This window comes from Ahaetulla prasina, chromosome 7, assembly GCF_028640845.1.
Source record: "Ahaetulla prasina isolate Xishuangbanna chromosome 7, ASM2864084v1, whole genome shotgun sequence".
Classification (NCBI taxonomy): Eukaryota; Metazoa; Chordata; class Lepidosauria; order Squamata; family Colubridae; genus Ahaetulla; species Ahaetulla prasina.
The window spans coordinates 84,107,317-84,124,384 of record NC_080545.1 but is presented as its reverse complement, the minus strand read 5'-3'; the positions used below and the strand labels follow the sequence as shown (position 1 = coordinate 84,124,384).

At 39.5% G+C, this 17,068-nt stretch overlaps 1 protein-coding gene across 1 annotated transcript in view; it reads left to right on the top strand.

The window, feature by feature from the left end:
- CACNA2D4 (calcium voltage-gated channel auxiliary subunit alpha2delta 4) overlaps positions 1-17,068 on the top strand; it is a 179,951-nt gene that overhangs the window by 28,404 nt on the left and 134,479 nt on the right. Inside the window, 6 exon segments of the mRNA XM_058190459.1 lie at positions 1,157-1,231; positions 2,976-3,065; positions 6,100-6,213; positions 7,501-7,579; positions 10,790-10,951; positions 14,650-14,711. Coding sequence (XP_058046442.1) covers positions 1,157-1,231; positions 2,976-3,065; positions 6,100-6,213; positions 7,501-7,579; positions 10,790-10,951; positions 14,650-14,711 — 582 coding nt within the window.

The following is a 17,068-nucleotide window of genomic DNA, read 5'->3' as shown; positions in this document are numbered from 1 at the left end:
GCAGAAGGTTTTGCGCATGCGCAGAAGGTTTGCACGCGCATGTGATGTGCGCGTGTGAGCAAAGTGAGCACCCCCCATGCGGCACGTGCACTTCCGAACAGGTAAGGAAGGTAAATAGATTTCACCCCTGCTCTGCCCCCTTCCTCCTTGAGTTTTACCAGCATTCTTCAGGAGCAATTCTTATTATACATCTTTGAGGCAAAGAGGTGGGATTAAACATTCAGAGAGTGAAAGGAGACACTTAGAACTTTGGGTGCAGGAACCCAAATAAAGATATTCCCGACAGGTGTCCGTGTAGCCTTTGCTTGAGCTCTTTCAGTGAAAGCAAGCCCATCATCTCTCTTAATCATGAGTTTCATTGCCAAAGAGCTATTATGATAAATAGGTCTCCTTGGTTTCCTTATTGATTTTACCCCTCTCGTGTTGACTACTACCAATTAAGGGAAGAAGGTGCACCCAGAACATTATCAAATGCAAACAAAGCTGCCTGATTCAGCATTAAGAGGAGTGCAAGGCTAATAAGGAGCAAAATACTAGAAATTGTAATTCAGAGCACCTGAGGGTAGGATAAGAGGCAATGGGTTGAAATTAATCAAGGAGAGAAGCAATTTAGAACTAAGGAGAAATTTTCTGACCGTTAGAACAATTAAGCGGTGGAACAACTTGCCTCCAGAAGTTGTAAATGCTCGAACACTGGAAATTTTAAAGAAGTTGTTGGATAACCATTTGTCTGAAGCGGTGTAGGGTTTCCTGCCTAAGCAGGGGGTTGGACTTGAAGACCTCCAAGGTCCCTTCCAACTCTGTTAATCTACAAAACTAAAAAAAAAAGATTAAGGAAAGACACACAGGCAGATGTAGCTAAGATTATTTGCTTCTTAATTTACATTTTCTTTCCCCTATGTACTATTTAATCATCAATGAAAATTACTGAATTATGTCCTACACATCCATGCTGACTGATTTGCCTCCCAAAAGGCAACAAAAATTGTTTTGTAACACCTTGCATTTTAAAAATGTATTCCTTGCGCTCAAAGCGAACATGACAGTCTGTAGTTAGAAGAGGTTTTTATTCGGTATAAAATCTGCTCATCCTTTCAGATTTCTTTTAAAACATTTCCTTTTACAGCATGTAATTTTCCTCCTTTTGTCTTTACAGTACAATGACTATGTTCATTACATTGAATCGTGTTTCAAGGGAATCCTGGTTCAAGCTGACAGAGATAACAGGGAGGTAAGTATTAAACTTGAAAAGACATTCTCTACTGAATATGGCATTTAAACACTGGGGACTTAAAGGCCCATAAACTGTTATAAAACATATCTAACCAATGCTTTTTTCTGCCCCTGTGAATTCTGTGGCTATTTTTATATATCCAAATGCTAGCTTAGTACAGGGGTCTCCAACCTTGGTCCCTTTAAGACTTGTGGACTTCAACTCCCAGAGTTGACAAACCAAAGCCCTGGATGCATTTTCACAACAAATTTATATTCCCTCAACCAAAGAACCATAAAATCTATGCATTTGAGAAAATGCGAAATGTTTTTTAAAAAAACAATGGCCCTCCAATAACTACAATTAAGAGGGATTAAATCATGATTACATTATTTTAATTGGTAATATAAAATCTCCGAGAAAATAAGAAATATTAATATTGTAAAGAAATTGTGAATTTCATCATCAGGTTTGGGGTTAAAGACAACTTCTAAATCTGGTAAAGATAAACAAGAAAGAAAGCTTGACTTGAATACTGTAGTAATGAGAGAACAGCTGGACCAGTAGGATGTGCCAAGCTGGCAATTTCTGAGATTGTTGCAATAAAGAACAGGGGCACAGAACAAGATGCTGATTTGTTGTGAATGCTCCAACGCTGGAAATTTTTAAGAAAATGTTGGATAACCATCTGACTGAGATGGTGTAGGGTTTCCTGCCTGGGCAGGGGGTTGGACTAGAAGGCCTCCAAGGTCCCTTCCAACTCTGATGTTATGTTATGTTATTTCAAAGGCAGCCCAGAGGGAGGTAAGGGAATGGCGAAAGTAAGCAGTGGGAAGTTCAGGGGCTGGATTTCCTGAGATCACTATAGGAAGCGGCAGACACAGAGGGAGTCCTCAATTTATGACCCCATTTGGGACCAGATTTTTTTATTGTTAAGTCATTATGGTTGTAAGTTAGGCATCACATGACTGGACCTCATTTTTCAACATTTTTTGTCGTGGGCATTAAGTGAACACTACAATTGTTAAGTATATCCATTTTCCCCAGTGAGTATTTTTTTTTTACCAGAAACCAGAAGTAAATGCCAGAAACCGGCAAAAAAAAATTGTTGCAAATCATGGTCCTATGCCTGCAGGACATCAGAAACCCCTGTAAAGCTGAGCCACTTGCCAAGACCCCAAAATACAATCATGTAATCATGGGGTTGCAGCTCCCATAACTTCAAAAACGGAACATAAAAAACTCTGGGGAGGTCCGTTATATCTTTGAACAGTTGGTCAGTAACTGGTCACAAGTCTTGGATAATCTGTATAGAAAAGAGTAGGAGAAGGGGGAAATGCATTGATCTTTCTGTACCATAGTAGCAGCTTCAGATTGCTGTTGCCTTCACTGGAAAGTACTGTATTATTTCGGGTAACTCAAATTATGGAGCTGTCCTAGTGCTGAAATATATACTGTAGTTTGCCAAAAAAGGAGAATATTGGTAGCTCAAGATTGAAATGAGGGGGTCCTTGGTGCTCTCTGAACTTGGCTATTTTCTTGCAGATGTTTCATTACCCAAACTAGGTAACATCATCAATGCTAATCCAAGACTAGCCTAGACTAGCAATGATGATGTTACCAAGGTCTCTTCATATATCGCTTGCTCTAGAGATCGCTATCCTTTGAGTAGTTTTCTAAAGTTTTGACATTCCTGTATTATCCTTTGTCAAATATTTCTAATCACTGCTATTAGAGTGCTTTTAATGTCTCATTTGCTCAGCATTTCAAGCAGCTGGTGTACGAGTTACAAGCAAAAGGAGTTGGGAAGGTGAACAAAGCCCTGACTGAATCCTTCAAAATTCTGAGGGAGGTAAGACTGCTCTACATTTTTTTTTAAAGGCTCACTGGCTTTCGCAGCATTGTGCTGATTATTGCAAATCATTGAAGGAAAAGGAAGGAAAGATAATAGTGACAGATATTCTTTGTGACATTGCCAAAACCTGCTGATGAACATGTTGTTTCAAACTGCAGACCAGGTTGGACAGTATTATTTTAAGGATGTTGACTTACTTGTTCATGTTTATTATACGTTGGACTTAGGATAGCAATAAAACAGTTCCGTCACTGTGACCAAAATAGGTATTAGGAATGGGATTAGATGACCCTAATAGATCAGGTCTTGATTAACCTGAAACTCTTTTTCTTTAGGAGGGAGACCACTGAGTTGGCTTTTGTGGTTAATCATATCTATATCTTTCCAATTTCATATTTGTTCAAGAGGATAACATATTTGGTTGGGTCTGCTTTCCTAGTGATAGGAGAGGTAGAAGGATGGTATTAGAGAAGGTGAGAACAAATGCTTTTGAATGCTAAGGCCTAACTACTTTATTTAATTAAACCGAGTTCATTCGTACAATTTAAAACCTGCATCTAGCATGAATATTCCATCTAAACCATCAGATGATGTGTAGCAAATGCTGTTTCAAGAAGGAATAGACAAGCTAGGAGACACTAAATTTAATTAGCATCAGATCACCAGAGTCACCTTAGTTGGAGGCTACAAAGAGGAATATCAATAACGTACATATAATGATAAGGATACCAGCAACCTTACATCCGCCCAGAAATATTTAGATTAGGCAAAAGTCTTGATTTTATTTTTGGAAAGTCTAGGTAATAGACTTCTGTAATCTTCTGGAACATAACTGAATTCAAGGTGGGTATATTGGGTCTCAGTGCCTGGATTATTTTTATCCATTTTATAGCTAATATTTGCTTCCTATGAATTATTATGAAATATATTACTGGTATGACCAACATTTTTCCCTTCCATCATAAATAATCATAGAACTATCTAGCACAAAAGTAGGGAGACCTTTATGAACTATTTATTTTATTTTATTTTATTTTACTTATTTTTATTTTATTATTTCTTTTTTTTAGTCTAGTGCAGTGATGGCAAAACTTTTTGCCCTTGCTTGCCAAAAGTGGGGGGAGCACGGGGGGTGTCATGCGTGTGTGTGCCCACACCCATAATTATATGCACCCCATCCCCGCATGCACACCCCTCCCGCCCCCTCGCTTTTGGCACGTGATGGCACGGTGGGCCCGGTAGGCCTGTTTTTTGCTCTCCCCAGGTTCCAGAGCCTCTCTTGAAGCCTGGGGAGTCTCTGGAGCCTGGGGAGAGCAAAAAATGGGCCTTTCGGTCCCACCGGAAGTTGGCAATTGGGCCGATTCCAGCCTCCGGAGGACCTCCGGGTGGGTGGGGATGGCCATTTTCACCCTCCCCAGACTCCTAGAGGTGCTCTGAAGCCTGGGGAGAGCAAAAAATGGGCCTTCCCCACCCCCTAGGCCTCTGGAGGCAGGAAACAGCCTGTTTCCCTACTTCTGGTGGGCCCAGAAGGTCCAAAAATCAGCTGGCTTGCATGCCTACCGATATGGCTATAGGTTCGCCATCATGGATCTAGTGGTTAAGGTGCCAGGCAAGAAACCATGAGACTATGAGTTGTAGTCCCATCTTAGAAATGAAAGCCAGTTGGGTGAATTTGAACCAGATACTCTCTGTTAGCCAACCCACTTCACAGCAATATTGTTGAGAGGAAAATATGAAGAGGAAGGCATGTTTGCTGCCTTAAGTTATTTGTACAAATAATAATAAAATAATAAATAAAATAATAAAGGCAGCCCCGGGCCACCCCAATGAAGTTGTTGAAGTGCTGTCCCGGTGTTTGAAAGCCGTACGGGTCTGGATGGGGAGAAACAGGCTCAAGCTTAATCCCTCCAAGACGGAGTGGCTGTGGATGCCGGCATCCCGATTCAGCCAGCTGCAGCCGCGGCTGGCTGTTGGAGGCGAGTTATTGGCCCCAAAGGATAGGGTGCACAACTTAGGTGTCCTCCTGGATGATCGGCTGTCGCTTGAAGATCATTTGACGGCCGTCTCCAGGAGGGCCTTCCACCAGGTTCGCCTGGTTCGGCAGTTGCGCCCCTTCCTTGATCGGGATGCCCTGTGCACGGTCACTCATGCACTCGTTACCTCTCGCTTGGATTATTGTAATGCTCTCTACATGGGGCTCCCCTTGAAGTGCACTCGGAGGCTCCAGTTAGTCCAGAATGCAGCTGCGCGGGTGATAGAGGGAGCTACGCGTAGCTCCCACGTAACACCGCTCCTGCGCAGACTGCACTGGCTACCTGTGGCCTTTCGAGTGCACTTTAAGGTGTTGGTTACGACCTTTAAAGCGCTCCATGGCTTAGGGCCTGGGTACTTACGGGACCGCCTGCTGTTACCACATGCCTCCCACCGACCCGTACGCTCTCACAGAGAGGGACTTCTCAGGGTGCCGTCCGCCAAACAATGCCGGCTGGCGGCCCCCGGGGGAAGGGCCTTCTCTGTGGGAGCTCCCACACTCTGGAACGAGCTTCCCCCGAGCTTACGCCAAATACCTGACCTTCGGACATTCCGTCGCGAACTGAAGACACACCTTTTTATTCGCGCGGGGCTGGCTTGAATTGAATTTTAATTTTTAAATTTTGTAAATTTTATTAATTTTAAATGGGGTTTTTAGTTTATGGTATATTTTAAATTTTTTCTCAGGCTAATTTTTAAAATAAGTTTTTTAAATTGTATTTTAATTTGTATATTGTATGTTTTATCTTGCCTGTACACCGCCCTGAGTCCTTCGGGAGAAGGGCGGTATAAAAATCAAATAAATAAATAAAATAAATAAATAAAAATAAATGAATAAAACTTGATATCATTAACAATATTATGTTTGAGCACACCTATCGGTATGACAGATAGGAGTTGCTGAGGCTTAACGAAGGACTTCATTAATCTGCTATACTATTTGTGCCAGTGAGATGTGTATCTCTATACATGCTTTCATTGTCGTTTGTTCTGTTTGTAGTTCAGAGATGCAGGACAAGGAGGCCTTTGCAACCAAGCAATCATGCTGCTCACCGATGGAGCTATGGAAGATTATGAATATGTCTTTGAAAAATTCAACTGGCCTGATCGTAAGGTTAGCTTCCAAAGTGAAAAACAGAGAAGAGCGTAGAAAATCAACTGGTCTGGTATGAATCATGAGCAGGGAACAAAACAATGAATAGCATGGAGACGTTTAGGTTCCTAGCTAAAATTTTGCTTGAGATAATTGTGGATGGAACGGACTAATCTTACTGAGATTGGTCTAGATTTAGCGATGGGTCACTATATTTATTTTTTTATGTAGCAGAAGAACAAAAAAAATAAATATTTAAATGAGTTTTGGAGAAATGCGATGGGAGTGAAAGGTTCACAAGCTATTTTAAGAAATTGGTTATTAATGGTTTGTTGAATCAATCACAGCTGGTTGAGTTCACAGATATGCTAAGTCAAAACTCATAACAAATCACAGTAACAATCTCTGTAAGATAATGACAGCTGTTAGTTTGAAATTACTGTTTAAAAATGTTGTAACAAATTGTATTTGACTCCTTCTTTTGGTTCACCTCTTATTATTTTCCACAAACTCATAAAAGTAAAGACCACTTAGTGACTCCATGGACACACATCCATGTAGGGTTTTTTTGCATAGAAGTCCTGTGTGTCATTGTTTCTTTTCAGGTTTTGTTTTTTTAAAATTTTCACTTAGCCTATTGCCCTGAGATTTCCTGTTCCCTTCCCATCTAAGTACTATCTAGATCTGGCTTAGCTACTCTATGAATTCAAACGAAATTATTGCCACATGCTCTTATTCCTATAATTACATAAGGACTGTCTTATTTGGGGGGGGGCTCTTTAGCTCAGAGGGATGCAGTGGCTCAGTGGCTAAGACGCTGAGCTTGTCGATTGAAAGGTCGGCAGTTCAGCAGTTTGAATCCCTAGTGCTGCATAACGGGGTGATCTCCCGTTACTTGTCCCAGCTTCTGCCAACCTAGCAGTTCGAAAGCACATAAAAAAATGCATGTAGAAAAACAGGGATCACCTTTGGTGGGAAGGTAACAGTGTTCCGTGTGCCTTTGGTGTTTAGTCATGCTGGCCACATGACCACGGAGACGTCTTCGGACAGCGCTGGCTGTTTGACTTTGAAACGGAGATGAGCACACACCCCTAGAGTCAGGAATGACTAGCACATATGTGCGAGGGGAACTTTTATCTTTACCTTTGAGATACAAGGCAATGTGGCAGGATCTGAGAATTGCATTTGGGAGAAAGAATAAGATAAATAATGATCTTGTCCAGGGTTTTCTAAAATGAAAGATTAATAATATAGAGTGCTGGTTGTTTTTAATATTACATTCCTAATGCTTGTGATCTCATTTCACAGGTCCGTGTTTTTACATACCTTATTGGGAGGGAAGTCAGCTTCGCACAGAATGTGAAATGGATAGCTTGTAACAACAAAGGTAAAAAAAAAAATATTAAAGTTCATTTTAATCATCCTTTCTGCAAGACTGAAGCACTTGCCAATCATATTTTTACGTTCTACAATTGTAATATGCAAACCTAAACTGAATTGGAAAAGTTCCAGAAGCAAGTAGCAGAAAATAGTAATGCCTACCCCTGTATGAGCCATATGTCACAGATTTTGAAACGTACACAATTAGGAAACTGAATCAGAAGCATTTTGTGGTTGAAAGAAAATATAAAAGAAGCAAAAATATTAGCAGTGACCATTGTAATTGGTCCTTTCCTACATTTCCTAAATATTGTGCTTGGGTATAATACGGGATCAATTACAAAGGTGATACAACAGCGGTGAAATCCAATTTTTTTTACTACTGAATTCTGTGGCATGGCTTGGTGGGCGTGGCTTATGGCGTGGCAGGGGAAGGATACTGCAAAATCTCCATTCCCACCCCTCTCCTGGGGAAGGATATTGCAAAACCCCCATTCCCACCCCACTCTGGGGCCAGCCAGAGGTGGCATTTGCCGGTTCTCTGAACTACTCAATATTTCCGCTACCGGTTCTCCAAACTGCTCAAAATTTCCACTATCAGTTCTCCAGAACCTGTCAGAACTTGCTGGATTTCACCCCTGTGATACAGACAGTCCTTGACTTATAATCATTCATTTAGTGACTGCTCAAAGTTACAACAGTGCTGAAAAAAGTGACTTACAACCAGGCCTTTGCACTTACAACCGTTGCAGGGACCCTGCTTTATTGGAGATATCATATTGGCACAGATCTGGTGAAAACCGATTCTGAAGGTTCCCGTGGTTTTCACCTAATTAAAAGAGAAAGTTTTCCCTCAACCCCAAACAGTCACATAGTCCAATCAAGATGTTGTCTGGTTGCCAGGCAACCTCACTCCTTCTTCCACGGGCCAGGTGTGAGAATGTCCTTGGTTTCCCAGAGAAAGTACTTTGTTTTGGCTACAAAACCCCAGCTATCTCTAATCCCCCCTCCCTTTCCCTCAGCTCCAGCGTGCCAGCACTGAAGCTCCAAGATGGCTCCAGTCAGGTCAGCTTCAGGGTTGACAGATAGTTGCAGTATCTTAGGGTCATGTGAGCCTCATTTGTAACCTTCCCAGCTGGCTTCCGACAAGCAAAGTTCATTAAGATTCTCTTAATGACCATGTGCTTCACCTAACAACAACCACAGTGATTCACTTAATAACAGTAATAAAATCAGACAGGACTCATTTAACACCACCTTTAAAGCGCTCCATGGCTTAGGACCGGGTTACTTACAGGACCGCCTACTGCCACCGTTTGCCTCCCACCGACCCATGCGCTCTCACAGAGAGGGACTCCTTAGGGTGCCGTCAGCCAAGCAATGTCGGCTGGCGGCCCCCAGGGGAAGGACCTTCTCTGTAGGGGCTCCTACCCTATGGAACGAACTTCCCCCTGGACTTCGACAACTTCCTGACCTTCGGACTTTTCGCCGCGAGCTTAAGACATACCTATTTTTCCGCGCAGGACTGGCATAGAATTTTTAGATGTTTTTATGGGTTTTTTAATTTTTAATTAGTTTTTTAGGATTTTAAATGTATTTTAAATTATGGGCCAAATTTAAATAAGTTTTTTAGCTACTGTTTTATCTGTATTGTGTGTATTTGATTATTGTTTTTATTTGGCTGTTCACCACCCTGAGTCCTTCGGGAGAAGGGTGGTATACAAATTAAAATATTATTGTTGTTGTTGTTGTTGTTGTTGTTATTATTATTATTATTATTATTATAACAACCACCTCATTTAGCAATTGGAAGTCCCAGTCTTATTTGTGGTCATAAGTCTAGGAGTACATGTAAATAGAGACATTTAAGTATGTTTAGAAAAATTTCAGAAAGTTGGATAGTAGTGGTGATTTTGATGTAGTCAGTTGCTCGGTCTTTTTGCAAATGAACGGTAAATCTTTATTTTTCCCCTAAAAGTCAGTCAATGGCCAATGGCAGTCTCAGGCTGATTTAGGGAAGTTTTAAAAACGTTGATTCTGCAAAAGAAATGGTGTACAGTAGTGGCCAAAATTGTGGAAACCTTTTGGGAAAAGTGTATTTTTGAGGTTTGATGGCTAATAACACCACTTTTTGGAGGGGAGTTTCAAGATAATCCTATTCCACTGCTGGAATGGGCTGGGAATAGCCCAGACCTTAACCCAATTGAAAATCTATAGAGCCGATTGAAGAAACTTGTTAGTCAGAAGTGACCCAGCAATAAAACCTGGTTAATAGAAGCAATCATTCAATCTTGGTTTCACATTATAACAGCCACTGAACTAAACGACTTGGTTCACTCCATGGGAAGATGTTGTAAGACCATAATTCATGCTAAAGGTTACCCAACTATTAACTGACATGGTGATAATTTTTGTATATCTTGTTTTTTCTATGTGTTTCACTTTTCTTCTTTATACTGTAATTGCTATTCTAATAGCAAATCCTTCATAAAAATTATTGCATTACATTCTTGATTAAATGATCTTTCCATTGATATATAATTTTATGGTACTACTCCAAAAAAAGTGATGTTATTAGCTAGTTTTAGAAAATATACTTTTCCCAAAAGGTTTCCACAATTTTGTCCACTACTGTAGCTTTTATCACAAAATACCTGTTTGTAGAGTCCCATGGATACTATATTTTTTTATCTGAGAGATAAAGGTCTTGATTTCTCTAGATCTTTTTTGAGTATAAACTAATAAAAAACAATTGTTCTTCAGTCCATTGGAAGCATTCAAAATGTTAATTCCTGTGACTTCAGTTAAGTATTTCTGTGTTCACATTGCCATTACCTTTTAAATGTAACATTGCTATTATTTTTTATAATCAATTTCATATAGAAAAAAGCCCTTTTTAGTATCTCCAATGTCCTCTACCTGGTTAAAGCCTGCACGGATTAAGCAAGTTTATGATGAAAATTGAATAGCACCAAAATTCGTTGGATACTGAAGGTTCATCCTAATAGATTTTTCTAAGTGAACATAAACTATGGCCTTGTAGAACCAATTAGTATATCTAGAACATTTAAGAAATGTCCAAAACTAGATTTCAGTAAAGACATATACAGCCTAGGACAAATGGACAGGATTCAATAAACTTTGGAACAAATGAGATGCAAACCTCAATTTAAACAAAATTAACTCTGTCAATGGTGATTTTTTTTTTCCATGTCAGGCTACTACACACAGATATCTACTTTGGCTGATGTGCAAGAGAACGTCATGGAATATTTGCATGTACTTAGCCGGCCAATGGTTATCAACCATGATCATGACATCATATGGACCGAAGCCTATATGGATAGCGCTGTAAGTATTTCATGAAAAGTTTCTAGCTGTCCAACTTCGAAGGCGTTAAGAGATACGGGTCTTTTTCCAGATATTTGTTGCAATATGTATATCATTCAGAAGTGGATCACAGCAGTTGGATAGTGTTAAAATGTGCCTTCTAAAAGAGTCATCATTTATCACACTTTCCTTATGTGCGATGCTGTATTTGAAATTCCACCATACTCCAGGAACTCAAAACAAATCACAAGAGGCATAGCATGACTTAATTAGAATCTCTGTCTCTGTAAACTCCGCAGAAGCACTTTATTAAGGATTAGTCACCAGGAAAAAAAAATTAGTTTGAGCTCAAGAAATGGGTCACTGAGCCTGCAGCAGCAGCATAGCTTGTTTTCTATATTCACAGAAAGAATTAACATACATTATGGGGACCCATATGTCTTAGATGACTAAGGCTAAAAGCCAAAAAATGAATTTGCTTGAGGAGGAAGAGAGATCCACGCCAGCCAAAACCTTGAGTTCTTTTTCACTTGTAGCTGTTTCTGTTGCTAAAGAAGAACATTGCTTTTCATAATTAGCAAGTTTCTCTCTCTTTAGCAGTGAGACTGCTGGGATAAATGTAGACTTCCCACTTATATTTTTCTTCAAGCTGAAATTCAATACAGTTTTAGAGGGTTCTCATAGGAATGTATATCATTTTGTATAAGGTTAAAGTTTCTCATTAAGGGACATGGTGGCTCAATGACTAAGATGTTGACCTTGTCAATCAAAAGGTTGACAGTTCAGCAGTTCGAATCCCTAGTGCTGCATAATGGGGTGAGCTCCTATTACTTGTCCCAGCTTCTGCCAGCCTAGCAGTTCGAAAGCAGTGAAAAAATATGGACTACCTTTGGTGGGAAGGTAACAGCATTCTGTGCGCCTTTGGCGTTGGGTCATGACGGCCACATGACCACGGAGACGTCTTCAGACAGCGCTGGTTCTTCGGCTTTGAAACGGAGATGAGCACCGCCCCCTAGAGTCGGGAACAACTAGCACATATGTGCGAGGGAAACCTTTACCTTTATCTAAAGTTTCTCAAGTGCGTTTATCCATTCTTAGCAATAAAGCCTGAGTATCTGAGTAGCAGCACCTTCAGCCATGTTTGGCTGGGCAGCACCTAGCCATGTCTTAGGAAGTTAAACAAGTTGGCCCTTGTTAGGGTTTCAGTGGGAGACCACTGGGAAGTACCAGAGCTATAGGTTAGACTAGGAAATAAAAATAAATCCATGAAGAGAATAACAAAGAACCACTTCATAGTGTCCCCCAAGAAACTATAAAAATGGGGCCATCAAATCACAAAGAACCAAGTTCATCTCAAGGAAAAGTTCTTCTTGTCTGGTGGTTGCTACATATACATGGACCTTCTTTGTACATTGAATGGTAAGGCAGAGCATCAACAATCCTGATATTGGCAGAATCAATCTCCAGTGGTTAAAATCTCCGATTCTGGATGGAATATGACTTTGTGTGTTCCCACAGCCAGTCGAAGAGCTTACAAGAGCCAACATTTTAAAAAGTTGGTCCCACCATACCATACTCTGCCTTGGCCATCTTGAAGCTAATCCTAAATAGATGAGAAGATATTTTTTTAATTCAGAGAGCAAAGCAAAACATTTCTTGGAACTAAGTTATAAAAGAAATCTCTTTTCCAATTTAGTTAAGATTATCAGCAGAGTGACCTTGTATTTATTGTATTTATTGTATTTATTTTTTATTTTTTTTATTTGTATTTATATCCTGACCTTCTCCGAAGACTCAGAGCAGCTTACACTATGTTAGCAATAGTCTTCATCCTATTCGTATATTTATATACAAAGTCAACTTATTGCCCCCAACAATCTGGGTCCTCATTTTACCTACCTTATAAAGGATGGAAGGCTGAGTCAACCTTGGACCTGGTGGGACTAGAACCTGCAGTAATTGCAAGCAGCTGTGTTAATAACAGACTGTCTTAGCAGTCTGAGCCACAGAGGCCCAGTGAGTGTTGAGTGTTGATTCTTGAGTGTTGTCACCTAAAAATTATGTGATGCTTTTACTTGCTCTTACATTTTTCTCATTTGCATTGTCTGTGTTACTTGTTGCATGTTTGTTTGGCTTATTCATCTGTCCTGTCCTGTCCTGTCCATTCATTAATGCTATCCACATTTCTCACTAGCTGCCACAATCTGAGGAGGTAACAACCTAGCTGTATTTTGTGAACATTGACTCTTTTTTATGTGGATTGCTGTGTTGTATATTAGATTACTTTGTAGCTTAACCATACATCCAGATAATAATACAGTGGTGACTGAGCAATGCAGCACAGGAAATACACAGATAACATAATTCTGGATGTATTTGAGTTGTGTTGTGTTGTGTCAATAATATTGCCGAGCATAGCTCATGGACTGAAGGTCCCCTGTTTGAATTGTGGCTTAATTCTAGATTCATTGAATGGATTTGACTGCAATTTAGTGTTCACTTACACTGAATTTTATGGTACTTATTTCTGTCTAGGCATGTGGATAATTATGCAACTATAGTGCTACATCTTGAAGCAATTGTTAAGATTATACAATATCCATAATGGGATTTTAGCTTTAGAAAAGGTTCCCTTTGAATATGAAATAGAAGTAACATAATTTGTTTGAGAGAGTATATAGAAGAAGTGTTTTCACAATTATAAATATTTAGTACCGCAACAGGATGGCCATCTACATTTTAGTTATTGAATATCCATGCTCAACCTGTTAATAATGCCCACTAAACGAATGTTTAGGACGGCTAGCAGAAGATTAATCTGTGGAATTGAATACCATAAAATGTGCTGATAGATGATGCAACGGTAAAACTTGACAGTTGTGGAAGATAATGCTATGTACAGCTATTAAGAATAATAGCAATATATTATTCCCAACAGAGGAAGGGTTCCTCTCAATGCTGTTTGCTTTCCTATGTGACTGGAATGATGCAGTTGCCTTCATGCCATCCAGGACTTTCCATAGATATATAGTTGGCTCTTATGCTAGATCTTTGGATTCATCTAATGAGTCTGAAACCCTCTAGGGTGAAATGGGTGAAACCTTTATCGAATTGACTAGAAGAGAGCTGTAGTCCTAGATAAATGGGTTTTTTCCTCTTCTGAGGCTGCAAAGCCATCTCTCTCTCCCTCCCTCCCTCCCATCTCTCAATCTCTAGCTTGTGGTGCCTTTGTCCATTTCACACAGCTTACCTTTATTTCTTCTAACTTGTTGATGAACCATCTTCCATGTAAGCCCATGTCCCTTGTGGAATATATCCCTTGTTTTCAATTCCAACCCCAGCCCATTTGCATTTGAACCCGGAATATGAGTTTGAATGTTTATGTATGTAAGCACATTTTACAATTTGTTATGCCTGGGTAAGTGGTTCACATGCTTTAGCTATATCTCTAACTGTGCCATGTTAACCTGGATGTGAAGAAGTGCAGTCACATGGTAAACTGTCTTTATGATGTTATCTATCTTGACTACGTGAAGGTATATATTGGCAAAACATGTCTCAGATTCATGTCTTTCCCTTATGTATCATATTCTTCTTGTCCTCTTGCATAGCTAGTATTTTTAGTGCACACTTTTCATTGTGTTTTCCTGCTATTTAATTCAAAGGATCTGTGCTTCTCCTGCCAATTAGTCTCCCAACAGCTAATCTGCTGCTCTTTTTCTATCTGGTAGCTCTTTGCCTCTCAAGCTCAAAGTCTCTTGCTTATGACAACAGTAGCTATGCCTGTCTTCAGCAAAAAAAATGAAACGGTAAGCATCGTTTTCTAGAAATCTCCACTTGGAGCAAAATAAGAGGATGGCTTGCAAAATTTAAATTTTTGTTTGTTGGCGCTTGTAGAGAGTAGGGAACATGACCTTGATGAAGATGTGCCAGTTCCAAGGGTGTGAGAAATAAAACGTGTTTTAAGGCCAGAACAGTTAGATACAGTGGTGGCCAAGATTGTGGAAACCTTTCACGAAAAATGTATTTTCTAAAACTAGCTAATAACACCACTTTTTTTTTGGAGCAGTACCATAAAATTATATATCAATGGAAAGATCATTTAATCAAGAATGTCATGCAATAACGTTCCTCAAGGATTTGCTATTAGAATAGCAGTTACAGTATAAAGAAGAAAAGTGAAACACAAAGAAAAAACGAGATATACAAAAATTATCACCATAGAAAAAATGAGATGTACAAAAATTATCACCATGTCAGTTAATACTAAGTTGGGTAACCTTTAGCATGAATTACGGCCTTACAACGTCTTTATTTATTTATTTATTTATTTATTTATTTTGTCACAACATCATACAAAAAGATTATATAGTATATACACATATAAACATATATAGGAAGAAGAAAAGAAAAACAATAGGACAGGAACGGTAGGCACGTTTGTGCGCTTATGCACGCCCCTTATGGTCCTCTTAGGAATGGGGTGAGGTCAATAGTAGAAAGTTTTTGGTTAAAGCTGTTAGGATTATGGGAAGAGACCACAGAGTCAGGTAAAGTATTCCAAGCACTGATGATTCTGTTGCAGAAGTCGTATTTTCTGCAATCTAGATTAAAGCGGTTTACATTAAGTTTAAATCTATTGGTTGCCCTTGTATTATTGCAATTAAAGCTGAAGTAGTCTTTGACAGGAAGGACATTACAATAGATGATTCTGTGAGTTAAACTTAGGTCTTGTCAAGGCGACGGAGTTCCAAGTTTTCTAAGCCTAGGTTTTCAAGTCTGGTGGGATAAGGTATTTTGTTGTTTTCAGAGGAATGGAGAACTCTTCTTGTAAAATATTTCTGGACACGTTCAATTGTATTGATGTCAGAGATGTGGTGAGGGTTCCAAACAGGTGAGCTGTATTCTAGAATTGGTCTAGCAAATGTTTTATATGCTCTGGTTAGTAGTGTGGTGTTTTGGAAAAGAAGCTACATAAAATTAGGTTTACAACTCTTAGAGCTTTTTTGCTATGTAGTTGCAGTGGGCTTTGGCACTTAGATCATTTGACATGAAAACTCCAAGGTCTTTAACGGGATGGGGTCGTCTGTAAGGTAATGTCCATCTAGTATGTACTTAGTTTTAGAGTTCTTTTTCCTATATGTAAGACTGAGCATTTGCTGGTTGAAATTTGGAGCTGCCAATTTTAGACCAAGCGGTTAGATGGTCAAGGTCGTTTTGAATGATAGAAGTGTTGTCTGTGGTGTTAAATAGTTTGACATCGTCAGCAAAGAGAACACAATTACTTGAGATATGGTCACAAAGATCATTAATGTATAGAATAAAGAGTGTTGGTCCAAGGACGCTGCCTTGAGGAACGCCACTCTTGACAGGAACAGGATTTGATAAAGCATTGCCAATTTTGACCACTTGTTGTCTGTTAGACAGAAAAGCAGATATCCATTTGTGGAGGGGTCCTGAGATGCCATAGGATGTTAGTTTAAGGAGAAGTTTATCGTGTACTACTGAGTCAAAAGCTTTGCAGAAGTCTATGTAGAAGTCTTCCCATGGAGTGAACCAAGTCTTTTAGTTCTGCGGCTGTTATAATGTGAAACCAAGATTGGATGATTGCTTCTATTAACTGGGTTTTATTGCTGGGTTGCTTCTGACTAACAAGTTTCTTTAGTCAGCTCCATAGATTTTCAATTAGGTTAAGGTCTGGCTATTCCCAGGCCGTTGCAGCAGTGGAATAGGATTATCTTGACACTCCAAAAAAAAAGTGGTGCTATTAGCCATCAAACCTCAAAAATATCCTTTTCCCTAAAGGTTTCTGCAATTTTGGCCACTACTGGTAATTTTTAAACGTTTTAGTTTTCCTATGGAGTTGATTTCTTGGTCTGAGTCTACCTAGTGAGGTAGATAGACCAGACTGACAGAACTTTAACAGATCTCCAGACGTGTGAGTTACTACTTCTTAAAAGCTTATATAACTACAGCATGTTAAATAAATGAAAACATTTTAAAGGGTGCGCTTAAAAATAAGTCAAGTGGACAAGCTATAGCCTGCATTCCATATGGCCCTAATTCCTTTTTATGGGCTCTCTAGAGCTTCTGAAGTTTTGCAAACAAAATTCGATAGCAAAAGTACTGAAGAATGACCTGCAGTTCTCTACCAATGTATGTGTGA